This window comes from Cololabis saira, chromosome 8 (assembly GCF_033807715.1).
Source record: "Cololabis saira isolate AMF1-May2022 chromosome 8, fColSai1.1, whole genome shotgun sequence".
Taxonomy (NCBI): Eukaryota; Metazoa; Chordata; class Actinopteri; order Beloniformes; family Belonidae; genus Cololabis; species Cololabis saira.
Window position 1 is genome coordinate 29,530,763 of NC_084594.1, and position 27,744 is coordinate 29,558,506.

At 43.4% G+C, this 27,744-nt stretch overlaps 1 protein-coding gene across 7 annotated transcripts in view; it reads left to right on the forward strand.

The window, feature by feature from the left end:
- foxp4 (forkhead box P4) overlaps window positions 1-24,826 on the forward strand; it is a 94,468-nt gene extending 69,642 nt beyond the window's left edge. For 6 of the 7 annotated variants that reach the window (XM_061727645.1, XM_061727646.1, XM_061727647.1 and 3 more), the window contains 13 exons: window positions 600-738; window positions 3,177-3,378; window positions 3,870-3,968; window positions 5,315-5,413; window positions 8,207-8,294; window positions 9,379-9,462; window positions 11,393-11,618; window positions 12,062-12,138; window positions 12,213-12,314; window positions 16,485-16,606; window positions 17,129-17,195; window positions 18,166-18,338; window positions 19,246-24,826. In XM_061727645.1, the coding sequence (XP_061583629.1) occupies window positions 600-738; window positions 3,177-3,378; window positions 3,870-3,968; window positions 5,315-5,413; window positions 8,207-8,294; window positions 9,379-9,462; window positions 11,393-11,618; window positions 12,062-12,138; window positions 12,213-12,314; window positions 16,485-16,606; window positions 17,129-17,195; window positions 18,166-18,338; window positions 19,246-19,396 (1,629 nt within the window). In that variant the 3' untranslated portion in view covers window positions 19,397-24,826. The remainder of the gene's footprint in view (window positions 1-599; window positions 739-3,176; window positions 3,379-3,869; window positions 3,969-5,314; window positions 5,414-8,206; window positions 8,295-9,378; window positions 9,463-11,392; window positions 11,619-12,061; window positions 12,139-12,212; window positions 12,315-16,484; window positions 16,607-17,128; window positions 17,196-18,165; window positions 18,339-19,245) is intronic. The other variant, XM_061727649.1, reaches the window with a different exon arrangement.
- The last annotated feature ends 2,918 nt before the right edge of the window (window positions 24,827-27,744 follow it).

Here is a 27,744-nt window from a genome sequence, read left to right on the forward strand (position 1 = left end):
GACTGGTATTTATTTATTTTTCCTCCCCACCGGTTATCTGCAAGAGATAAAGTAGACGTCTCTCAGGGGCTGATTGTGCGAGGTTGGGCTGAGAGGGGGGGCTTCATGCAGCACGGCACAGTCCCGGTCTCGCTGCAGACTGGGACGGCAGGAAAGGGGGACATTTATCTCCGTAACACACACAGGCATTATCGCCACATGCTTTGGAGTCCTTTCCACTGTCCCTTTAACCTCCCTTAATCCCTTCACCCCTTCTGTACATCCTCAGGGTGCTTGCAGTTTGGTATCAGGGTCCACTTTCATTAATTTCTGTATCTTGAATGACTCATTTTGTTTTTCAGCCGCAGGCAATTAACTTTCACATCATCCATGTTTTTATTCTACATGTATATTGACTCTGTACTTGAGTATGTTGAACTAAGTGAAGTAATAGGATAAACAGAGCAGTGAAAATATTTACGTGAAATCAAAGCTTCTACTCAAGAGGGTGATGTTTTCATACTTCCTTCCACATGGGTGGAATTATTTTTTTTCTTCATCAAGCCTTCTAATTTCTCCATCCTCTTTATCTTTTTTCCCCTCTCTCCTTTGGCTCATAGGCGTTAGGCAGCAAGCAGCTGGCCTTCCAGCAGCAGCTGATCCAGATGCAGCAGCTCCAGCAGCAGCACATTCTCAATCTCCAGAGACAAGGCCTGGTTCCACTGCAGCCCACCGCCGCCATGCAGAGTCTGCAGCAAGGTACGCGCGCGCACATGCGTCCATAAAAGGGGCCTGAACCATGCAACACTTTGTGATACAGACACATCCTGGCAAACACTCGCATAACCGCATGCGTACACACACACACACAAACAGAGGCCTGTGCCCAGTGCTGCCTGTGATGCCTGTTAAGTTAATCAGCCTATAAAAGATAAAAGGGATTGTGATTGGTGGGTTTGTGGAAAGTACTCATTTGGATAATAGCTAAAATATGCCACTAAGCCCCCTGCTTATAGATGTGTGCGTGTCTGTGTGTTTGTACTTGAGATTAGCCAGACGCAAGAACATCATCGTTTTGCTATAGCAGTTCTTGCTTGAGTTTTCTTTTTTCTTTTCCTATGTGTAACTTCTCCCATGTCTCTTAAATTTGTCAGCAGAGTTTTAGAACGATAAATGTTGGCCATTGTTGGCCTGCCCTTAGTGACTTTGCGCGTGTGTGTGTGTGCATGTAGGTGTGCGTGTGTGTATGCCTTCTATTGTCTGTACTTTTGCACTGCAATGTTTAACACACACTCCCTCGCACACACATGCTATCTCACTCACAGAGAATGCCTTAGGGGCTCTAAAGTGCCCGTAACATTGCTAAAGCGCTGACTGAGTTGACCAAACAGACCAGTTTCCTTCCCTCTCCCTCTCCCATCTCAAATCTCCCCCTTTTTTTTCCTCGTGCATACCCACATGCAGTCACACACACTCCATTATATACTCAGTCAAAATGATAACAATTTGAAAAAAAAAAAGCTCTTTCAAAAAGTTGAAGAACACATGTTGAGTTATCGATTTACAGAAAGAGTGAAAGATAAAATGACAGGATGAATATTCGGGGACGGGATTGTATTAGGAGAAGGTGGTTTTTTGGACGGATTGGGTTTTGGCGTCTCCCTCTCTTTCGTTTTCTCCGTCTGTATCAGACTGGAATTTCCCTGCAGTGTGAAAGAGCTGGTCCATTGTGACGGCTCAGCCAGGCGTGAGCCAGAGCATTCCTCTGACCAGCCATGCCACACAAACACACAAACACCCATGCATAAACACTTGGACCAATAGACACACACACATGCACACACCATGGCCCCGCCTCAGCGGGCTGTGGTGCTCTGTGTGTCGGTGGTAGAGGGTGGCATGAAGGGTCCTGCTAGGACTGTTGTTTAGTCCTGTGACTGATGGAAGCACTCTGTCACTCTCTGATAAACCTGCTGAGACTAAAACTTTAAGAGTGTTGACACTTTTTTTTTCCTTGCATAACTTTTATTTCAAATTAATTTACCTGAATGGGCTGAAAATACACGCTCAGATACGCAGATGCATTTTTTTCATAAAAGCTTACAGACGTCCGAACATGTCCCGTTTGCTTATAGGCATCACTGATAATCAAAGATGATATAAAGTTACACGTGTTTTTTTTAAATGAGCTGCTAAACACAACAATGTTAAACCACTTTGCAGTTTCACTTTTTCATCGCGTCCTTTGAATTTCTTGGAAAATGCGCACACATGAACGCTCGGGCTCGGAAATCTGTGCACACACCACTTCATTCTTCCAGAGTGAGAACTTTTGTTTTGGCCGGACTGCAGAAGAATGCAGACAAAGCAGACATAATATTTGGATTGCTGCGAGGTCTCTGTATTTGTGTGTGCAGGTGTGTGTGTGTGTGTGTGTGTGTGTGTGTGTGTGTGTGTGTGTGTGTGTGTGTGTGTGTGTGTGTGTGTGTGTGTGTGTGTCTGCGCTTGTTAAGATCCATTGGAGTAGACTGTGGTATTTAGGCACTTCTCTCTCACTATGAAATCGAACCAGAAATAACAAAGTTGTGACTAGATGTAGCTCAGAGTGTGCCCACATTCTTCACACAGTGTTACTGATAAAGTCCATAAAAGCGAGTCTCACCCCCTCTGTAGGGTTAATAAGTCCAAGTCTCTATTCAAATGAATCAAGAAATCCCATTAAACTCTCGGGGAATGAGAGGACCAGTGATGCTGTTGGAGAGAAGAAATTGAGAAAGTGACAAACAAAGCATGGGAAATTGAGGGACATTGTTTATCTGAAAAATAGCAACTAAATCAAACTTGTTTCCTGCTCAAGGGGGAAATAGTAACATATACATACATATATATATATATATATATATATATATATATATATATATATATATATATATATATATATATATATATATATATATATATATATATATGTATATGTATATATGTACTGGAATTAGGATACTGTAATTGGTTGCAGCTACTGTATCTATACTATCAGTATTTGTAGAATCTGATTTATAGTAAACCATATTTCCTCTTCACTTTATTTGCATTTGCTTAATTCCAACACTCCATCACCACTTGACATGCAACGTGTGCCAATGATAATAAGTTACAAGAAATGGTTATCTAATGCAACTTTGCACCCTTGTCTGCAGCAATGTGTCCGTCAGACCTCCAGCAGCTGTGGAAGGAGGTGTCGGGGGTGCAGAGTAGTGAGGAGGCCCTAAAGCAGGTCGAGGGCCTGGACTTGAGCACCAACAGCTCCAATTCTACCTCAGCCTTCCCCAAAGCTGCCAGTGCTCACATTCCTCTACACTGCTTACCCAACGGACAGAACCACACCCCAAAGAGAGACAGGTACTGAGCTTTACCAGAACATTAAAAAGGGCCGTGTTCCTAAACAAACACATTATGATGGCGTGTCTGTCGTCTGCCTCGTCTTTACTTTCTCTTTCCCATTCAAACAATCTGACTCTGTTCTTTCGGGGGGATTTTAACTTGGAAGCTTCTAGCTGTTCTTTCGCAAAAAAAAAAAACACAAGTTGACACAGTTGAAAAACACACGCGCGTGCGCGGGGTATCACACATCACCCGGGTGTAAACGTCTCACCACTCATTTTATAGGAGGTGTGCTGGGTTCAGTATACTCTGCAAGTATGCCGTCAACCACATGTTGACATGTCAGCCTGGTGTGGAGGAGATGTGAGGGGAGGAGTGGACTGGATGGTGGTTTCAGGGAGAGGAGTAGACTGTTCTGTTACTAGGAATGCATGTTGCAGGTGTGTTTTGTACCAGCTGTTGTCCCCATGGTTGTATTGGCTGCTCATGGGCTTGTCTCCGTCTTCCAGAGCCAGACTGTTTGAGTGGATATCCTCCTTCACCAAGGCAGACAGCGCAGATGACCATGTCCCACTTTACTCCAAAGGCAGCCAACCTCCCAGCAGCCAGTAAGTAGCATATACTTCCACACACACTTCCACACATGTGCACAAGACACTCCCGGGGAAGAGGGTTCCCTATTACCGTTTGGCTGCTTGCACTGGGAGCATTGTTGACCGTGAACTCTGACCCCATTTCAGAGGGGGTCAGAGCCAATGGACAAGTGTTAATTAAAAGGGGGGTCTATCAGTTGAATGAAGATGTCACTCACTGTCATGCTACGACTACAGTGTGCCGCCGCTGCTCCAGCAGAGATGCCTCCAAGGGATTAGCATTACTGTGTTAGCCTGCTGAGCTAATGCATGGCTTCTGTGGAGGAGAATGTGGTTGCCAGCAGTTTGTCATGTCTGCCGTCTGAGCTGCTTCTCAGTTGACTCAACCACAGCCAGCACAAACACACACGCGCATACACACACACACGTGCACAGGACACACACTCCAGCCTACACATCTGATCGGGAAGAGGCGAAAAGAGAGACGGAGAGACATGTTTCCATCTGCGAGACAAATGTTTTTTGTTAGACAACCTTCTGATGTTGATTTGGGAGAATCCCAGTCCCAGGCACACACTCACACTCACACACTCAGGCACACACACACACACACCTATGAATACACATATGTAGTCATGTAAATATATATGGAGACAGCAATCGTCGGCAGAGCTCCAGGTCGGAACCACATCTGCTACTGGACCTGCCACACACACATGCAGAGTTTTTTGAACCCCAGGTCCAAACCAAACTTGGCCTAGCCTTTCATCGTCACACTCGCATAGAAATACACACGCACTATAAATACGGATTGATATACACACAAAAACACACAGATAGGCTCACCACAAAAGAACAACCAGCACATGACGGCAACCGCCACCAATCAGTCACGGCTGGTTGGTCCCATGCCCGCTCCGTGTCAACTCCTGAAACAGAAGAACACACACCACAGAGTAATACACGTACGCACATGTGAGGCGCACAGCAAGAACTGAAAGATAGGTCATGGACTTCAAAATGTGACTCTGAGGTTGTTGGACGGAATCCCTTGTTTGCCTGGCTTCTGTAACTGACCCCACTCTGCTCCATCCTCCTTTCTCGGCACTTGGCTTAAACAACTGCACAAACTAATCATAGCTAACCACCCTCAGATGGCTGTATTAATGTTGCTGCCGTTTGATTTGAGGGTTGTTGTTTTTCTTTCTTCGCATGTGTGTGTTTGGAGGTGCGGCATGTTTAACCTTCGCCTTCATTGGAAGAATGCGTCTGACCTTATTTGCCGTAAATGTCTTTGTCGTTTGTACAACGTCCCCTGTGCAATCTGTTATCACTTCATGTGTGTGTGTGTCTCCCAACAGTCACGAGGAGCAAGTCGGCTCTCACCCCCTCTACGGCCATGGAGAGTGCAAGTGGCCCGGTTGTGAAGCACTGTGTGAGGACATGGGCCAGTTCATCAAGTGAGTGAAACAGAGCAGGAGCCCTTTAATAGTTTGATTGCTATAAAAATGACATTTTCAGTGCTGCAGTTGGAAAAAGACACAGAAGCTTTGCACTTGTAGCTGTCCACACTCTTAGAAGGATTTTTGAGGGGGTTCTTTCAGGGAATGCATTTGCAGGCTTTGCGCGAATCTATATTTTAAAACCATATACAAATGAAATAAAAATGATTCAAGTCTTTTGATGCATTTTTAATTACAGTCTCTTTTCCTTGTTTGCAGTTATTTGTGTAAATGCATAATGTTCCCAGTTGCAATCTTAAAAACCTTCCAACAAATCTCTCCACTTTACTTTGCTCGTATTAAGCAAAAGCTGAGTTTCAAACCCAGTGCAAACCTCCGTTTTGTCACAGGTTGGTAATAAACAGTATCTCGTGTGTCATGAGGCTTAACTGTGCTGGACCAAAGTGAAGTTGTTGGAAAAGGAAACAAAAGAGCTTTTGCTACTTTGGATAACGTGTGCAAACAAAGATGAAGAAAGCAAACTGAAGTTTTGTTAGGAGTACATGTTAGTTACTGGAGGTTTTTTTTATTTTTTTTTTTATTTCCTAATTCATCTTTTGCAATCTGTTGCATCACATTTTCTCTGAGGCCCTCACATGCATACACACAAGTACAAACACCCCGGTGCACACATCCACTTGTCATGTATGTGTGTTGTTTGGTTTTGAAAGTGTATTTGAGTATCTTTTAACAATTTTAAGTTGATATGCTTCAACCAAGTCATTCCTCTGCTTGTTTTTCTCCCTCTTGTCAACTTCCATCCCTCCCTTTTGCACTGTTTTGTTTGCCACTTAGTAGCCATTGTGTGATGCTGGAGTAATATTTGGCCTTGACATTCCCCTACCTCCTCCTCCTCTGTCACACTAGGTACTGTGGAGTTCCCCCATGGCAGTAAAGGCTTCTAACGAAGGCTTCACAAGCCCCCCTAATGATGCTCTAAACAAGCTCACACTCATTATCAATGTGGGGCTCTTAGCTATTTGAACAGCGGAGATATTAATAAGCCGGGGTGATGAAATGCATATCCACATGTGCGCGCACATAATCACAGGAGTGTGCGCGGTGATTGTGATGGCATCGGACATTCAGATCAAAGCTTGCGGGCAGGCTGGGAAAGTTTGGAGAGGAAAGCTGTTGTTTGGTGTCTCATTTCACTTAGCCCCCAGGGCAGATGGAAGGAAAGCAAAGCTCTACAGTGAAAAGGCGTGAGTGAGTGAGTGAGTGAGTGTGTGTGTGTGTGTGTGTGTGTGTGTGTGTGTGTGTGTGTGTGTGTGTGTGTGTGTGTGTGTGAGTAAGGGGGAGCTGAAAAAAAAAATAAGAGGCAGCAGCAACAGATAATGCCGTCACTCCAACAGTGCGCTCCCTCCCAGTGAGCCTTAGTCATCGCCCCGGGAGGGGAAAAGGGTTGAGCAGAAGAACAGAGGAGGGAGACACTCCACTATTTCAGGTCTTTCTTCTCTTCTCTTCCCTCTGCCCACCTCCCCTCCCTGCTTCCCTCCCCCCCTTCCCCGCTGTCCTCTGGTATAATACTCTGGCTGTGGTTGCCGAAGCTGGGTGTAATGTGGGTTAAAGCCTTGTCTGCCAGCACTTAGAGGAGTAAACAGAGCCTCATTGTCGGGACACTCTGAAAAAAAACCAAAAGAAAGAAAAAAAACCTTGCTACTGTTTATGGCCCGGCAAGAGAGAGAGGGGAGGGCGCTGGGGGCAGATTCGGTTGGAATAAGTGTGAATCACAGTCATTTGGGGAGCTACAGGGGCAGAAGAGTGGGAAGGGGAAAGTGGACAGAAGTGTAAGTAATGAAGAGAGAGAGAGAGAGAGAGCTCAGCAGAGTAAGTTATAGAAAAAGAGAGGGGGTGAGATCATTTTTTGTTATTATTATCATGCACTTGTGTTGAGCCATCTATCTGCCCAGATTCTCTGTGTCATGACATCATTGTTTTTGTTTCATTTCTCGTCCTCGCCTCATGTTGCCTGCATTTTTTTCTTTCTCAAACACACAGAGATACATTATATTTCCTTCAGTAACACACATGAACACTTGTTCACAATGCACAAGGCAGGGGGAAGTGGATTCTGCTGATTCCACGCACACACACACAGGCGATCTAACTGCACGGTGTGTTTAAGTACACACTCGAACACACACTGTTCAGGCAGCAGCGGCAACCTGTGAATAACCTTGGCGAAGACAGAGGGGAGACAGGGAGGGGTGCGCTGGGAAAGATCAGAAGGTCCCAGGTCCTCCCATGTTTGAGGAAACAAACAGCGCCACCATTTCCACACGCACACGCATCCACACACACACACACACACACACACACACGACACTCCTGTGTTAATAAGTGGAATGAAGTTTAGCTAACAGAGAGTCTTAAGATAAGGCTTTGTGCGATAAAACATGAGCTCATATCCAGGTGGTTGTCTTGGATCACGGCTCACTGAGCACCAGTGAAGTATACACACACTAAACACAGCTGCTACGTCCTTCAATAGACAAAATGAACTTCCAAGATTAGGATTTATTTTTATAGCACCGAAACAGCTCATAACTCAGTCTAAATAAAAGTTGAACAGCTGAGATTTGTTACAGCTCCATTCAGAACCAGCGAGATGATAAACCAATTATCCTGCTTGGCTTAAAAAGCCGCACTGAATCGCAGCACCTGCTTTAATTCTGATGCCTTTATTTTGTGGATAGCAACTAACCGATTTCCTAGAAATAACCCCATCCACTCTTTCTTTCCGCGCAGGCACTTGAACAACGAGCACGCCCTGGACGACCGCAGCACTGCCCAGTGCAGAGTCCAGATGCAGGTGGTCCAGCAGCTCGAGATACAGGTGAGCCGCACGCACCCACACACGCGCGTACCTTCATTTTCCTCCGCTCGCAAACAAAGTCGTGAAGACTGTTTCAGCCTCTCGATGGCAGTAACTTGTCTGAGGCGGGGCAGAGTTTATGGAGAGCAGTGGAGCTTGTAATTTAAAAGGAGAAGTCAGCAGGGAAGCTGCCATCGCTGCTCCAATTATAAAGCTTCTCTGGTCACCGGCATCAGAGAGAGGGGGGAGAAAAGAGAGAGAAAAAAGACACAAGCTCGAGAGCAGGGTACCAGGCTTGCAAGGAGTCTCTTGTTTTTTTCAAAGTGGTACACGCACGCAACGCTCCTGGAACATCTGAACGCTCTGGCAGAAGCGAAATAACTCTGGGCTGGACGTGAAAAGCTGCTCTCAAACAAACTGTAGTGTACTTTGGAAAGTTCCAGGCAAAGTGATGCTAATACAGTCTTCGCACGGCTGTTTCTGCGCGAGAGAGAGGGGGGAGGAGGGGGGGGGGGGCATTAGGGATGGCGTTTGTGTTTGGCCGCTGTGGTAAACATCGTTTAGCTGAGCCCCTGAAGCCACCGCCAGCGAACGCAAAGTGACAGAGAGGCAGCTGGTGTCACATCACATCAGGACAGCCGTCTCTCTCTCCCTGACATTTCACTTCATCCCTCAGTAGTCCGCAGGAAGCCCACTGCTCTGCCCCCCACCCCCCGCATACACACAGCAAAGGCACGTTAAAGTATTTACACAGTGACATATATTGCTGTAGTGTTTTGGTGTGTTAATAGTGATGCATTGGTATTTATTTATGCATTTGTGTGCATTTGCAATCCTGCACAAGCACACAGGATTTGTCATTGTCACCGTACAGTGTGGAGTAGCACCGTTTGAACAGCACTTAACAGTTAAATAGGCATGAGTGTATTCAGGCTGGCAGATGTGTGTGACAGGGCTGCGGACGGCGAGGTGGCTCACCGGCCGCAGCTCTGTGCCCGAGGTGTCAACGGCTCGGTAATGCCACGTCAGTACCGCGTTTGGTCGGACTAATGGTCGTGAAATGAGGAAACACTTTATAGATGTCCAACTTTTGTGTGTTCTGCAGCTGGCAAAAGAGAGCGAGCGGCTTCAGGCGATGATGACACACCTGCACATGCGCCCCTCAGAGCCAAAGCCTTTTAACCAACCTGTGAGTACACACTTGCACACATTTACCATCTGACCCCAAACATCGGCTTTTACCTCTCTCTCTAACCCACAGCTCATCTCAATTGATCAGTTTCTGCTGTTACTGAGGTTTCCCGGTCATCTGTTCCTCTCTAGCTTGATGTCTATGCCCCCTATTGACCGATGAGGGTTAAATGTGTTGTTTCAAAATCATAAAGGCTTCGCTTCCTGTCTGCGCTTGTACTTTTCCATGCTCTATGTATTTGTCTTTCTCTCTTGCTTCCTTAACTGTTTTTCCCCTGTCGAAAATTTTCCATGATTCGATACGTTTAATTTCCCAGAAACTATAGCTTCATAATGTCCTGATTCCACAGACGGGAGTCGTGAACTGGAACTTTTTACACTATTTAAACTCATCACACGTTGAATTTCAGTTTTCTGTTTCGAAGGCTGACCATGAGAAGAAAAACAAAACAGACTCTCACCTTTTTATTTCTCTCTTTTTTGAGAGAGGGAACACGTATCCGTCTGGATGTGTTTGAGCGCGTGTGTCTGTGTGCGGCGGCGCGTGTGTGTTTGCACACACTAAATGTTGAGGTTGTTATAGGGAATCTAATGAATATTTCATTATTCAGATTGACAAGGAGTCTTATTAAAATATGAAGATGTTGAAATTAATTGTCAATTAGAGGTAGAGTATCTTAATTTGAGGATATAAATGTGTGCAGCGTCGGTGTGTGTGCATGCGTGCGTGCGTGTGTGTGTGTATGTGTGTGTCTTTCTGGGCATACGTGTGTATCTGGCTGATGTGTTGATCGCAGGGGGATCAGCTGTCATTATCATCTAATGGGAAATCAGGAAGAGGCGTGTTCTGTCACCACTGGAGACGAGCCTCGGGGTTAGGGATTGGTGAAGGAGGGGCAGAGGAGGAGCATCAAGAATGGAAACAAAGCTTGGCCTCAATTAACAGTGTTCAACTGTTGCCTTGGAGATGGGGAAGGGTTGCAGCTTTAATGAAGTACCTGTTAAACATCCCCGCCCCCTCCAGTCAGCTTAAATGGTACAGAGAAGGGTCAGAGTGAAGACGGGGAGAGTCACACATTTTACATACATCTAGACATCACACACACACATATACACACACACACACACAGTGGTTTTAATTAGTCCTTAACTATCAGCCCAATAACCGCTCTCCCAGAGAGACTGGGAGTGATGGTTCTGTGTGTGCGCGGGCACCAACATGTGCACAAAGCTCTGCCTAATTGGGCCGAATTGGTCCGTGAAGACTTCGCCACCGCAGAGTGCATATGTGTGCTCCCTTCTTACAAACACGCTGTCGTGTGGTTTTGTTTTTGTAAGCTGAGGGTTAATTGCAGCCAGGGCTGTGTGTAGAAATCCATGTTCATGTTCGGAGTGTGCGATTGTGTGTGTGTGTGTGGTGCAGTGCAAATGACAGGACCGTATATTCATAAGAGGCGCTGAAGGCCTCACTTTCTGTCTGATTTGTGGTTTAATGTATCTTGTACTGCAGCATGAAGTTAAATAACACACTGTTAATGGTTGGAATAAGTCTCGGTTCTTGACAGGAGTAGGTCTGCTGGTCTGTGTGTTTAAACAATTCTCCACAAATGTTCACTTTCATGATGAAACCTCAGGATGACTGTTCTTTCAACAGTCCAGTTTGTTCCGAACTGCTTCTCTGTGAGAGATGCCTTAGACATACGGAGACATAAGCATTCACTAAAGCACTCGTTTCATCTGATTCACACCAACCTCGGCCCTGGTACACGGTGCAATGAGAGCTCCAGTAGAATTGTATAATTCAGGTGAAAGCATCTTACCTTTCAAGGCCTCATCATGTAACATGTCTGTGCAGAAAATGAACTGGACTGGGTATTTTAAGAGGATAAAATATGATTAAATCTCTGTATGTATGTGTCTCTTCTCAGCTGAACCTGGCTTCCAGTGGCTCTCTGTTAAAACGAGACAGCGACTCCTACCCAGAGGGTTTACCCCACCCCCCCACCTCAGCTGCCACCCCAATCACCCCGCTGCGCCAGGGACCCTCCGTCATCAGCTCCTCCAGCCTGCACACACACTCCCACTCCCACTCGCATGCTGTCGGGCCCATACGTAGGCGCAACTCCGACAAGTACTGCACCCCTATCGCCTCAGGTAGAGTGTAACGTGCATCCCCGCTTTACTGTGACTCATTTATGTCTTCATTACGCGTCATCTGTTTGCTGAGTTATAATTAATTTGTTGATGTACTTTGCGTATTTGGACCCCTGCCAGCTGTCACTAATGCTGCATGTGCCGCTTTCCCAGGAGCCTATAAATGTTGGTGTTTCTCTGTTTTTAACAAGGTGTAAATAGATGTTTTAGAGTTTTAGAGGAGCCGTTGCTCTTTTCATGTTTGATTTTTCACAGATTTCCAGCAGAACGGTGACAAATGGCATTCAGTAATGATGATCATTGCCATGTCTTAGCTGGCTTAGTAATGTTACTAATGCGGCACATTTTCAGACAGAATGTCTCCCCCCCGTTACATCACCACTGCAAAAGTCTGCAGAAGTTCACATCGTCTAATTGAAAAAAACTTCTTTTTATTTTATCAGAGCTCGCTCAAAACTGTGAGTTCTACAAGAACGCTGATGTCAGGCCTCCCTTTACCTACGCCTCTCTCATACGTCACGTAAGTCTCACCGCTGGTCGCGCTCACCATCCTTCCACCAGAAACCCTCCTCTAACTCTAACTCTAACCCTCAGGCCATCCTGGAGTCCCCAGACAGACAGCTGACTCTCAATGAGATCTACAACTGGTTTACACGAAAGTTTGCCTATTTCAGGAGAAATACAGCCACGTGGAAGGTAAAGCTACATCTCATAATACTCCATCCCATTTCACCCTCAAAAAAGATGAATTCATACTTAACTCCTAGTGCTTAATGCACATCGTAGGGCTGTGCGATTAATCGATTTTAAATCTAAATCGGATTTATTAATCAAAATCGATGTTAAAAAAGGAAAATCGGAAAATCGATTTTCCTTTTTTGCAGCTGGCTGCATTACAGACAGAGCTCGTCTAGTCATCTTTGGTCAAGAAAATTGTAAATGTTGTCACTTTACTAAACTCAAGGAGGATTTACAGTATCTTTCAATTGCACTTCATTCCCAATAGGGAAATTTGTTTGCTATGTTTCTTTAAAAATAAAGATAAAATATTTTAAACAATTTATTCCATAGTCTTTTGTAGTTTTACCAAAAAAATCGAAATCGAAAATCGGGTTTTCAGAGAGAAAAATCGGGATTTTATTTTTGTCCAAAATCGCCCAGCCCTAGCACATCGTCAGTTTTTTTAAATATCATAGGTTCATGACATTGATACTAGATATTATGTGGTACATTACGTGGTATACAGCAGCCTGTTTACACAATATTTAGACTAAACTAAACTAAAATGCTGCACTGGGCTCTGAACTCTGAACACAGCACGTACGGGCAGGATTACTGTTTACAGTGGTGGAGGCTTTGAAGGCTTGAACGTACACTTTCACTGAAATGCATGTGCTGTAATTAAAAACATATGTATAGGCTGACCATAGTTTGCGTTTTCTGCCCTTAATGTAAGCCACTATAGCCGTATTCCTCCTTTTGCTTTCTCGTGCATCTCACTCAGGCCCGGGCATTTCTCACACTTCAAACGCACCACGTAGAGTTTCAGGTCCGCCAAAGCCACATCTAGAAGCTGCATTGCCTCATTACAGAGAAGCACATGCAGAGCTGGGACACCTTGTTTATGATCACATACTGATTGGTCTCTTTGTCCCGCACCATCCTTTCTTTCCCCCAACGCGATCAGGCCAATCCCACCATTACAGGTGCTGACTAGGGATGGGCGGTATGGACTAAAAAATGTATCACGATAATTTCTGGCATTTATCCCGATAACGATAAAAATGACGATAAAAAAAATTCAACTCCATGTTTTCAACTGTAAATCTATCTCGCTCTCAGATCCACCATGTTTGTTACACAAAAACGTCATCAACGGGAATTTATCCTTCTTTCTTTCTTTCTTTCTTTCTTTCTTTCTTTCGTTCTTTCTTTCAGGCTCATTTCCTTCCTTCTTTCCTTCCTTCCTTCCTTCCTTCCTTCCTTCCTTCCTTCCTTCCTTCCTTCCTTCCTTCCTTCCTTCCTTCCTTCCTTCCTTCCTTCCTTCTGCTCTCTCCTTCCTTCTTCCCTTCCTCTTTTCTTCCTTCCTTCCTTCCTTCCTTCCTTCCTTCCTTCCTTCCTTCCTTCCTTCCTTCCTTCCTTCCTTCCTTCCTTCCTTCCTTCCTTCCTTCCTTCTTTCCTTCCTTCCTTCCTTCCTTCCTTCCTTCCTTCCTTCCTTCCTTCTGCTCTCTCCTTCCTTCTTCCCTTCCTCTTTTCTTCCTTCCTTCCTTCCTTCCTTCCTTCCTTCCTTCCTTCCTTCCTTCCTTCCTTCCTTCCTTCCTTCCTTCCTTCCTTCCTTCCTTCCTTCCTTCCTTCCTTCCTTCCTTCCTTCCTTCCTTCCTTCACGTATGTTGTGCATGGATTTAACGCAGAACCATAAATCAGTTTTGCACATAAACATCATCAACAGGAATGTATCATTTTTACCGCGAGATGACAAATTCTTACCGTGAGGAATTTTTTTGACGGTTTATCGTGAACGATAAAATATCGCCCATTCTTAGTGCTGACTAATCTTTGCAGAAACCTCACGTTAATGTGAGCGCCAGGAAGTGGAAGGGAATGAATGAGAATGGCCTCCTTTTAATAGCTCTGACCAAGAAGGGATGAGGATGAGGATGAGGATGATGGAGTGAAGGGTGATGCTGTGAAGGTTAAGAGACAGGGTTGCAGGAATATCTTTACCTCCTCATCTGACTTTTATGAATTTTAACTATTAATGCCTGGTGTCAGCGTCCGAAGCCATTCAAATAGAAGACCTTTAAATATAGCTCGGCCTGGAATTATGTATTTATATAGCAGCTCTGTGAGTCAAATAGGGCCGTGGAGATGTATGTCCTTTAATAAGCCGTTATATTTCATGAGAAGAGCAACAGTGTCAAGGAGTGGAAGTCATTGATCAGAGATACAGAGAGGGCTGAAAGAGCAAGAGGCAAAGGAGACACAAAGAATGATTGAGTGAGGAATGTTTAATGCTATTTCAACATCCGGCTCGTCGGGTCCAGGTTCATTTTCACCAATCTACTTTTTTTCCCCAAGCTGAACTTATATTTAAACACTATAACTGTGTTACCCCTAAATGAAATGGATGAAATAATTCAGACATGTTAAGACATTTGGCTTTGCCTCCACTCCTGGAAGACAGTTGCTATAATTCTTGCATTTTTGTATAAATGTCAGGCACTAAAGTTGCTGTTTTTTTTAGGTTTTTTGCTTAATTCTTTTTAGCTTATATAATCAACCACTGCTCAAAGAAAAATGTTGAATAAATCCATCCATCCATCCTGATTCTGATGTACAGCTTGCTCCATTACAGCTAATTTACAGCCACAGTTACCAGTTATTTTACAGTCTAGATGACGATCAGATCGGATGGATTCCAACCATCCAAATCCCTTTAACATTAATATTCTGCTAAGCCATAAAACAGCTGTAATCACAATGTGATTCGTATGAAACCCAACTGCGTTATATTCAAAGGGGACATTTCTTCTATACAAGCATTCTGCTTTTGATGTTCTAATCCTACTGGCGTGTACTTTCACTCAAGCCATGGACTGAACGCAGTATTTTCACAGTAGCACTGTTCCTCCAAAAAATATGAATCCTTTTTCTTTTTCAGTTCAACATGAATTTGTTTGAAAGCTCCCACGAACGCGCTTGCTCACATATTCTCAAAATTTCACCTGCTCGCATGTCCATAGTTGATCCCAGAGTGAATCAGGAAGCGATGGCAGTGTTCATACATTTGCAGTAGTAAGTATGGTCTTATTACTGCAAATTTATGAACACCGCCATTGCTTCCTGATGCATTCTGGGATCAACTATGTAACAGGTATGTAGTAACACACCTGTTACAGTAAATATAGTCCCTTTTTATGTTGTTTGCTGTACGAAACTGAATTTTTCAAAATTATTTCCCAATGCTTGTTGATCCCCCCCGTATCCTCCTCCCGTCCCCTCCCCCCTCCCCTCAGCCAGAGGGAGTGGAGATGAGTGGCACATGTGCTGTGACCCAGTGTAAATGACTGCTAATGTTTTAACTGGGAGAATTAGGCTTTCATCACGGAGTCGAATGCAAATAGAGCCGCAATAGCGCCGGTGTCTGGTGCGTGTGTGTGTTGCGTGTGTGTGTGCGTGTTTGCAATGTCAGGGTGGCGGGCGGGAGATTGGGGTCAGACTCATTTACAAAACTTAGCATCACGGCTCGGGGGTTGAGGGGATGCGGGAGGGAAAAAAAAGGGTTCCTCCACTGATTATTGCTTGTGTAATTACGTGTGTGTGTGTGTTTGCACGTGTGTGTGCGTATGTCTGTGTGTATCTGCGTGTGTAATTACGGCAAAGAGTGATGCATGTCTGGCCTGTCCCTCCCTCTCGGCTTAGAACAGCGTGTCAGAGAGAATATGCAGGATTTAATTATAGACGAATTAAAATTGGTAATGAAATTGGGCATGAACAAACTACAAATAGCAGATGAAAAGGGAGGCCTGTCCCTGGGGGGCTGAGACGAAGATAGCGGTGTGCCTGCCTGCTTGGCTGTCTGAGTGCCTGTGGATGTGTGTGTGTGTGTGTGTGTTTGTGTGTGTAAGCTGATGATGACTGATTAGAAACATTCTGAGATAAAACAACGCTGCTAGAAAAACGGCCGCTTTATATTAGCGGCGTGCAGGGAGCTACAGTAAAGTGTGAGGAGATGGGTAAAAAAGTAAAGTTACCGTTAAGGGAGGACTGCTACAGTATTTGCAGGTTGCATTACTTTTTAAACTTGTCATGCAAAGTAATGTTTTGCGACAAACACACAATGAGTGAGCTCCCCTCTTCTCCCAGAATGCCGTTCGCCACAACCTGAGTCTGCACAAGTGCTTTGTTCGCGTGGAGAACGTGAAGGGGGCCGTGTGGACTGTGGATGAAGTTGAATACCAAAAGAGGAGACCACCAAAGATGACCGGGTAAGTGGGCACACACACACACACAGGCACGGCTGAGAGTGACGAAAGCGTGAGTTTACAAGCGCCGCGATTGCTTAAATGTATCAGCTGTTATTGCTGAGGGGCCGGCTCACAAATTATTTAAATGATGTACAATATACGCACTGTATGTGCCTGTGTGTGTTTTTCCCTGTTTGTCGACACCATTAGCAAGCAGCTGTGTGAGATGCATGACAGAAAAAAACCTTGTTAGCGTGTGTAAACAGATGTTCTTTCCAAGCAGCAGGGATAATTACGCACACACACCTGCACGCCAGATTACCAGGCACTTTCATATGTGGCTTTCAGCAGCTGTTTACAGTCTGTGGGTGTTTCTGTCCGTAAGATATATGCCAGATTAGTTATAGAGCTTTGATTGAGGGGACATCTATTCACATATGTGCACAATCTGTAAGCCTCACTCCTTCTTACTTTTTTTCTTTTCTTTTTTTCTTTGTCTGTGTGTGTGTGTGTGTGTGTGTGTGTGTATGCCGACACGTGCAGAAGTCCAACTCTGGTGAAAAACATGATTTCAGGCCTGGGCTTTGGATCACTGAATGCCAGTTACCAGGTAAGAAAAGCTATCTCGGTTATTTGTTTACTAATTTTGTTCTCTCATCCACACAGACACACACACACATACAGAGACTCAACAGTCACAATCCAGGACACTAATATCAATTCCCTCTTATAATTAGCTGATTCCCTAATGACGTTCAAACCACCCTCCTCACCAGCGCATCAGCACCAACTTTCACCTCCCACCTCACTTTCTCACACACCCCACCACCTCATTGACAAAAACGCTCACGCGCACAAACGCACACCCCAGACTCGCCCCATCACTTCACTTGGGTGTGCACACACCGAATGCACTTTAGTGACTGAGATGATTTATGGCATCAAGTACTTGTCAATTAAGGTTACTGCATAAAATTATTGCCTGGCCTAGAAAATCCACCTCTGAGCCAGTGAGAATTCCTCTTTCGTCTTTTTTCTTTCTTTCTGTGTATAAAAGGGGAGGCGGGATATGTTTTGTACATCCTGTCTCATCCAGCGTTTGAAAGTGAACGTTAGATTGATAGACGCTTAGATGTTGCACTGATGGCTCAGTTTTTGTTTTGTTCTTTTGTAACTCTCCTGTTGAGACCTTTGTGTGATCACGCACACCTTTGACGGGGTCCTAAATGTAGGAGAACGACTATTGAGGCGCTAAGTACTGTACAGTATATAAGTGCCCCCTAGTGGTTGTCACGATGATCACTCTGGTACGTTACAGGAAACAAATGTGCCCCTAATGGACACAGTCCCCACAGTGGCTTTTATCATTCTGTTCGACTGTTTTAGATCTACAAAATAAAACAAAGTTAAGTAGAATAAGATGCTGCCACATGTCTTATTGAGGGTGACAGATTGAAATCCTGGTATCATTACACCAGTCTGGCAGAATGATTTGCTATTTTGACATGTCTCTTTTTTTTTGTAGTAAAATCAAAACGGTCGTCTTCAACAGTTCCCTTTGCATCTCTGTTTTTATGTAGGCGGCTCTGGCGGAAAGCAGTCTGTCCCTGCTGAATAGCCCCCACTTGGTGAGCCCTCCATCTGCTGCCAGCCTCAACATGCTCCACGTGGGCCATGATGATGTCAGCTCCACTGTGGAGCAGGTCAACAGTAACGGTAGCTGCAGCCCCACGCTCAGCCCTCAACAGTACAGGTACAGTACGCAGCGCACGTGAAGGTGCAAGGAGACAAAACTTAGTTAAGATCACGCTTGTGTACTCACTTCATCCCCATCTACATGGGTTTGTTTATTAAGTTAACTGAATCATCAGGGTCTTGTAAAATTGTTCTCCTTACGGAGCCTAAAGCTCAGTTTAGTTTAGTTTGAGAGTTCAGATGACAAAAAAATTGGGTTTGGGCTCTTTTTTTCTTTCAGTTTTGACTACACGAGGCAAATTAAAACAAGTGCTCAACGGTTTTCTATTACTTTTGCAAATTTTAAATGTAAAATAGTCATTTAGTGCAGGCAGAGGATCAATGGTTGGTTAAGACTCTCCGTACAGCTGCTAGGAAAACCATCACTAGAGCTTGGTATAAACCTGAATCGCCTACTTTTAAACAGTGGCTGGATATTATTAAAGAAATATGGACGATGGAAAGACTGACCCATATCCTGAGTTTGAAGGAAGGGCTATTTGAGAAGAGATGGCAAAAGTGGACATTTTATCTACAGAAAGCATAAGGATGCGGGCCTCTTTTTTTTTTCTTCCTCTTTTCTTTTTTTTGGATAGATTATTAATGTGCTAACCCACAAGTTTATGTTTGTTTTTCTACTTTTTATTTTTATTTGTTTGTTTGTTGCACGGTGAATATACAGATAATTTTTGTGATCTGGTAAAAATGTGCAGTTGTAAAAAAAAAATTTAAATCTAATAAACACAAATTGACAAAAAAAAAAATAAAAGAGTCATTTGGGGTTTCGGGAGCCACAACTTTAGCTAAACTTGAGATAAATAATGAAATGCAAACTATTGCTACCAATACATGCATACATACTAAGAATTGAAATATATTAGCCCAAAAAGGCTGGCCATCACCTCACTGACTGCTCTGTTCTCCAGCAGCCACCCGGTGCATGTGAAGGAGGAGCCCACCGAGGTGGAAGAGGACAGCCGACCAGTATCCCTCCTGGCCGGCGTCACACACAGTCTGCCATTGCCGAGCGACGAACGCGACCTGGAAGAGGATCTTCCCACCGAGGAGCTGGAGTAGGACCGATCCGCAGCAGGCCCGAGGGACAGAACTGACACAGATTAACCCCCGAGCCCTCACACCGGCGTGAAGAGGGAATGATCGCAACAGTACATTCAAGAGAAGAGAGAGAAGAGAGAAAAAAAAGAAATAGCTTTTCGTTTGTTTTAAAGAAAATCAAAGCAACCGAGGACTGCTTTGAGAAACTTAAAACAGGGTTTGATAAATTTTGTTACTTTCAGACGCAAAAACAAAACTGTGGAGCACTGCTTTACTGCCGTGTGTTGCTTTCACGACACTTGGCTCAGAGGTGTAACACCACTTAATGCATACACACTCACACGAAACGTGTGCACACACAAAATACTCACTGACCTGCCAAATCATGTCTCGTTGCTCTCCCTGGAAAAGTCACCCACTTTATAGACGCCTCAAGAGGTGTGGACGCGCACTCTGTCCTCATCATCCCACCACCTCGCACACACCATCCTCTCTGCCATCTTATCCCAGCTGAGAAACGAACAGATGCACACAGGATCATGTGTATATAGATTTGGAGCAGGCACCAGGGGTAGGATGTCTCCCTTTCTTCCCCTCGTTGAATCAGTCAGTTGCTTTTTTATTTTCTTTGATTTGATTAAGAGAAACTGATGGGCTTCAAAACGAAGTGGAAGGAAGAGTGCTGCAAAGATTACCTCCAAAACTTGTGCAGAGCAGGCTTCTGCAGGCGTCTGCACACGGCAAGACTGACCCAAACAGAGGTGGCGTAGCCCCGCTACCTGCCCACAACCTCTGCCAGCAGCTTCACGAGGGACCGAGGGACATCTTTTCAAATGCATTTGCTTTTAAGTAGTATAAAAGAAGACATTTTCTTACCCAACTTACATACCACAGTAATCCCCCAGAAGACTGCAGGACTAGGATGAGTTGGTGCTGTCCCTCTTCTTTCCTCCGTCTCCACACGGAGGAATGAACACTCGGGAGAAAAAGAAGAAAAGAGGGGAAGCAGTGAGGAAGCATCTACAGAAACATTGTGACTAAAAAAGAAAACTGTTGATGATTATGGAATATAACAAGAAAAAAATGTGTGGTAGCTTTTGTCATTTCCTTTTTTTTTCTCCCCTGTTTATTTTCGAGGATCAATATTTCAAAGGTGGAGTTCTGCTTTTTGACGTACCTTTTCTAAGGATGCTGTTTCTTATTTTTTTTCTTTTTTTTTGTATTTGTATTGTGAGTTGTTTGTATACTTTGGTTGTTAACACCATTCCACATAAGTGTTGGCCAAAAAAAAAAAAAAAATAGAAAAAAAAACCATGACAAAAAGCGCAGTATTGCCCCAACTTATCTGAGCCCTACTCCCGCCTCTCTCCCTCTCTGTCCCAACTGTAGCAGGCATCACAATTGGAAATAGCACTTAAAGTTACCATTATCCAGACAGATTATTTAACAGCTGAATCGTTTTTCTTTTCTCTCTTACTCTCATTTTTTGTTTTGGTTGTGTATTTAGTTGAGAAATATCTGTAATGCTTTAAAAGTATATATATAGAGATATATATTATTACTGCAGTCAGAGAATACCTCATCCCACAAAGGTTCTGCCCAGAACTGTGTCCAAATCCCTAAAAAGGAGTAAAGGGGGAATTCTTTCTGTGGGACACCAAATGTGGCAACTCTGCTCAGCTTCTGTTCAAATCTCTATGATTATAATGGTTACTGTGTAGAAGCTATGTTCAATTCACTGTGTGAGTTTGTGTTAAAGGAAGAGCATGTGAGATTTGTTTCCTTGTTTTCCTCTGTGAGCATCAAAGCATTACTTTTCTCTACAGTGCCATACCAAATTTAACATTTATTTTAATCTATTATCTGCTTATTCCCATTTTATTTTTGTTACAGGTAACCAAAGAAATATGTAGAAAAACCAAAAACCCTGTAGTTTATTTTGCCTTTTGTGTTTCTTTTTTTCTTCTTTTATTTTATTTTTATTTTTTTAAATATCCTACTTGACTGGCCAAAAGACAACAAACCAGGAGTTTGAATTCTTATAATTGTATTCTTGTAACTATTATGTTGGAAATGATTTACAGTATCGACCATTCCAAAAACCAAAGGACGTAAAGCAAACTAGAAATTGGGAGAAGGATATGAACGACTCAAATTAGGTGTAAAGGCCAAAAAAAAAAAAAAACTAGCATTAATGAACCTCGCACAGTTCCTCTGAAAAACAAAAGACAGAGAACAGAAAAAAGAAAAGCACTTAAAGGTGAAACCATGTCTCTCCTGGAACCAGACTCAACTGTGTTGGAAACACACCTCTGGGACTGGCCCCACTACACTCTAAAAATGCTGAACATTTAAGGCATTTAAAATACATTTTATGAATCTACCATCTGGAGATGCCAATAAACTGAAGGGCAAAACTTATATTTTGTCTCTCTTCGAACACCTGGCATTACAAGGTACTTTTTCTGAGGTTTTTAGTAATAGACGCTTGGCATTCTTAAATCTAGAGGGGAGAAAAATGAACAGAAATGCCATCTTGAACTCTATGTGCTGTTCACGAGAACAGAGCGTGTACTGTAATTGGCTTAAACAAAGTCACATCTTTGGACAGGAAGTTGTCATATTTCAAACATCTGTTAATTACACAATATAGAGGGAAATCCTGAAAACAGTGAAAATATTACGATGTAAGAGGAGAACAACCAAGGGACATCATGCAAATCGAGTTTGGGTTCATGTTTTTGTCAAACTGTCTCTTGCACTTCGGATATTTTTCTTTTCTTATTTAATGAAAGAATATTTCCAAAAACTTTGTGTTCAAACAGGACTGTTTTCCTGTCACTTTAAAAACTGGTTGTCTTACAGAGTACTAAAGTACAAAAGTGAGAGACAAACATGTTGAAACAAGATAAAAACCAAAAATAACACTACCTCCTTTTCCAAACTGTTCAACACATAGCCAGTGGGAGACTGAACTTTCTTAGATATTTTTTCCAACTCTTCCTCATTGTTAATAACGAATGCCAAAATTTTCTTGTTACACTCACTCTATGACCAACGAAATCAAACAAATCTGGACTCCCTTACACATCTGCTCGAGCCCAAAAACATAGAGACATTTCACTTTCCAAATAATTTAAAATGACTACCTCTCCTTGAACCACACCTAAAGCACTCTCAGCGTCTCAGAATGTGTTGTGAAGTGCCCAAAATACCTTTTTAAGAGAAGACGTTTTCTATTAGCTGTGTGAGACCGGCCACCTAATTAGCACTGATCTCCGTGAACTGTCTCTCAGCTGTTTGTGTGCAAAAGTCGCGATCAGGTTTTCGCTTTCCCGAAGCTGGTCCTTAATAGCTGTCTGTTGTTGCGTTGAGCTGGTTGTCAAAGTTCATGATTGGGCGAATGTATCAGTGCCACAACACAGCAGGGCTATATTTTCCTCCAAGCAGAGGCTCTGACCATCCAGTTATCCAAAGACCCTCAACACAGCATCACCCCCTTCACCAAAACACTCGCAGGGACGCTGAGAGGACAGACATGCTTGATAAAACTAGTCACTACAACTACTATAAGATCCAAACCAAGAGGAACTGCTGCAGCCAGAACATAAATGATTTCTGACTCGTGCTTTAAGGTACACCTGTAAACAGAGCTGTTTTATAAAGATGTAGATTGTTCACAGGTCACCATGTAACACTTCTGTTGTTTCTTCAGCTTGGCATAGCATGATGTATTCTTGTATATTACTGCTTGGCTTATCTCTCCAGGGCTTTCTCTCTCATGTTGTCCTTCCGTTTTCCTTTCTCTGTCGGGGTTTCTTTTTTCTGCACCTGTTAACTCCTGTAAAGCTTTCAGTTCAGACTCCTATACTGTACTGCTCATGCTGAGTATATGTATTTATCATATCACATGCTGCAGGTATCTTGGTTTAGTAGCTGTTGTTTTTATTATTTTGTTTTTATTTTTTTCTTGTTTCTTTGTTTGTTTCCATTTTTCAGTTCTTCATGAAACGTCTGGGACGCTTTTTTTTTTTTTTTTTTTTTAAAGTGTACTATCAAAAAAAAAAGAAAATAATTAAAGTTAGATCAATGGTTTAGGTAACACCTGTTTGTATATTTATCTTAGCTAGGTCTATTTTGATACTTTTTTTGTCTCTGTACTGCATTTATGCATTTTTAAGGAAAGAAAAACAACAAATGGAAAACAAAGTAAAAAGATTCTTCATTATGTATTGATACCTCAGAAGGACTTTTCCTCAAAGACAGGACCAAAACCTTTGAAAAGAAAAAGAGAACGAGGAAAAAAATGTAAGAATATGTAGCCCCTCTCATGCTTTAAAAATGTGGAGCTCTAGAAAAGTATTGCTGTTGGTCATTTCAGGTGCCGATATGTGTCCCTGCTCCCTGTGACCCCTCCCTTTGACCCCTGACCCCGCCGTCATTCCTGTAAAGAACTCTGACCCACAGAGCTGTCAATCATCTGCAGGTGCTAAAGGGGCCGTCACTGAGTCAATCGCCTGGCAGGTGGCGTCTCGCCACAAACCTCATCTCACATCCCCCAGAGGAAGATCAAAGACTGACGCTGCTGCATTTTTGATAACTCTTCCTCTTCATAGTCTCAATACCAAAATAGGAGACAAGGTCTCAGAGATGCAGCTCGTTCTCTGATTTACCAAAGGCTCTGAGAGCCAACATTGCTAAGTCCAAACTCCTGAACTGTAACCAAACTGTAACCAAACCAATGCCACAACCTTAACCAACCAAAAAACCAAGCTACTTCCAAAATTTTCCATCAACTTCACCGATCACATTTACTGATTATCCTTCGTGCATCCACATAGCAGTGTTGCAGGAGCACCCTGAAGCCCATTGGCTGGTGACTGACTCAAAGGACGCAGTGGAATCAAATCCTGAGGTGTGATTGGACAGTTCTGAGGTGTCACGAGGGGGGGAAGGGACTCTCAAAGCGAAGCATTGCCTGACGGTATTATCAAATAGACAGCCAGAATTCGATGGAACTACCACTTCGGTTCTCCTCTGGTTAAACCTTAGGAATGTGTGTACATTTTCAACAGTGACTCTCTTTATTGATTTTTAGTTTGGGTTACCTGTTTACCTCTCTTTATCCCTTGATTTTTGTTATGTGTCTTGATTTTTGAAAGTGTGACCTGAGGAAGAGGTGGGAACAGGCACTGGGTGGCGACTTTGGACAGACAGTGGAGCCCAGGCCTCTGACCCTTCACCCTCGGGGTAGCCATGTAATGCCAGTCACTGCCCTTTCCTTCATGCTGTATAAAAACACACATATATCTGTGTATTTGTAACCTGAATCTTCTTGTGTCTGTCCATGCAGACAATAAAAAAAAACTGTACAGTAGGTCTAGTTGCATGTAATCTGTACTAATTATTGACAATGGCATTATAAAATGCAATAAAATACTTATTACACTGTCCTATGTCCTGTGTCCTTGACTCTTATCCAGTTGCAATAAGTCTTACACATGCACAGTAAAGCTAATTAAATTTCATATTCACCTATTTCTTCGAATTGCATTATAAACTCAATGACACTCTTTGTACATCAGGAAGATGACACTGTATTACACACAAATACAAGCTAAGAAAAACATACACACAGTGTTATACTCACTGAATATCTCTGGTATTAAATGAAGTTTCAGCGACCCTGAACAAACTTCCTCCTACATGAATGTTGACATCCTGACTGTCAAAGAAAAACAATAACAACAGCTGCTAGTAATGATGGAAAGGTATTATTTTTGGACAAGTGAACAATTGCTGTCCTGGTGGTTTTCACACTGCATTTTTGAACCTGTAATGCAAAGAAAGTATGTCCTTTATTAGGTTATTTATACACCGAGGAGGCTTTTATTTGAAAAGCAGTGGTGAGCTTGTGTCCAGTCGTGCACTTGAGCACTTGTTCCTGAGCTCTTTATATTAAAAAACAAACAAAAACATAATTGATAAAGGATTTATCAAAACAGCTAACTAGATTAGTGGTTATTTCAGAACACTTTTGATCAGATAAGAGCTAATACAGCTGGGAACTTCAGCACTTTGGACGTTTGTCCCGCATCACTCCTGCAGGCCTTCAGAGGTCAGCGGGTGTTGTCATGCAGAGAGTGGCCACCAGGAGGAGTAAACAAACCAGACAATAAAAGCTGCATCTCACAAACACAGGACCAGCCACAAACAGGACCGGACTCCACTGACATGGTCTGACCAACAGGGTGGGCCAGAGAGCACTGAACAAACACAAAGTGGGCTGTTTGTGTCACTTGTGGTGAGGGCAATGATGGGAATACAGGTGTATGCAGTAGAAAAAAAATAAAACATTTAAAGAATCTTCTGTGACCTACCTGTTAAATTACTCACACGCTCTCTTTTCCTTCTCCCACTACCTGCGTCTGTCTCCCCCACAGGTGTGCCACATGCCCTACAGCTCATCTTCAAACCTCAGCTCTGCACTGTGGATGCGTTGCCACAGGGAAGAACATGAAAAGTGGTTGAATGGCTTTTGGAAAGTTGAAACTTTGTTTAATCTTGTGCTTTTAGAGAACTTCTCAGTTAGTCCACTGGGAGGAAGTTTTACTCTTGACACTTAAATTCCTGTGACATTTGGTTCTGGGAGAGCCCCCGTTCTCTAAGCCTGTTAGAGACACACTCACTGTCACACATGCATTATGAATGCTGAGCAGAAACTTAGAACAATATACTCGTACAAGGTGAGCCAAAGTGCAGAGCAACGCACAAAGGGGTTATTCTTGGCTTGGCGAAGTAGGGTTTGGCGCAAAACTGAGGCTGAACTTATTTTTTAACACTCATCTGGACAGAATAAGCACGAGGTGTGTGCATGTGAGCATGGACTGAAGGTTTGCTCCTCTGTTGGTTGATTTTTACACTAATTAATCTGCTTGTCCATCCACATGCATGTACTTGCAATGCTGAATCAATATGTATGTTTGCGCTATTGGGCGTGCACGTGGGTGTGAAGGGTTGCGAGTCCCAACAGCATGGAGAGCACTGAGGTCCAGGCAGACCTTATGAGTCACAAAGTGAATTCACTGAGAGTCATGCTCACATCTCCCTGTCTCTCTCTAGTTGCCTCACACCATCCCTTTCCTCTCCCTTATGTCTGCGGCTGAAGCAGCAGGTCATCCTGCTAGCCCAATACTGACTCACTGAAAACAACACAGCCGTTGTGTCCCTCCTGCTGCTGTTGCATACATCCACATGGATCTCTTCTTAACTTTGCCCCCCTTTACAGTAAATATAATTCAGCAATGATATGATTTGACTTACTCTCTGTTTGGTTTCAAGCAGATCGTATGATAAGAACGGCACACGCTGTCTGTGACGTCCCCCATAGCTTTGCTGAAGTGTGGTTTTGAAGTCTAATTGTGGGAGGTCTGCATTGTCACCATCCTTGTAGGAGTTTAGGTCTGGTTAATCTATTTTAACTTAGATTATCTTAACTCGTGCTATCCTATGATACTAACTGTCATGATATTACATTCATTGTGACTGCAACTATTACAATGTTTTAAATGTTGTTTCAGTGGCAGCATATGATTGTCCCTCTGATTTGCAAGTGAATTACACTCCGTAGTCTGGATTTCAAAACGGAGCCAGCCAACACTGACACAGACCCCCTTGCAGCTGGAGCTGCAAGCCTCTCGCCACCTTCGCCCTAGGGCCCTGCTCTGTTGACCTAGAGCTGGTTACAGTGCACGGCCAGCGATAACATGCACGAGATGGGGCCCCGCTGGTAGCTTACCAGAGAGCGGCCCCATCTGGGGAGCCTCTTGCTCCGAGGGCGATCCCTACACTACTGAGACGATATGTCGAAGCAGAAATGAGAATGACAATTATCACGCTTGGTTAATTTGCACCTCAGAAGTAAAGTTCACCGACAGTCCCAAGTCGCCGGAGAGATGACAGCATGCTGCGCAGACTGCAATGCAACTGTCAAAGTGCAAAAGCAATTATGCACAAATGTGATTTTATGTTCTTCTAACTGATGAGGTACATCAAATGTATCCCCCATCCCTCCATACAGTTGTCATGGATATGAAATCTAGCTGTAGAGACCAAAACCATTTCTGAGGCTGTAAGTTTATTTCTACCTGGAGCTAGAGCTGCTTGTTTTTAACCTTCTAGGTTGTAAATTTGCCATTTTAATGGTAATAATACCAGCAACATTAATCTTAGGATGAAAAAAAACAAAGGAATCTATTTGAACTCAAAATACAGTGATATATATCACATCAGTCACATTAATGTATTATGTATTGTTTCATACAATAAATGTTAATAATATGATTTATACTTATCAAGAACAGCGATCA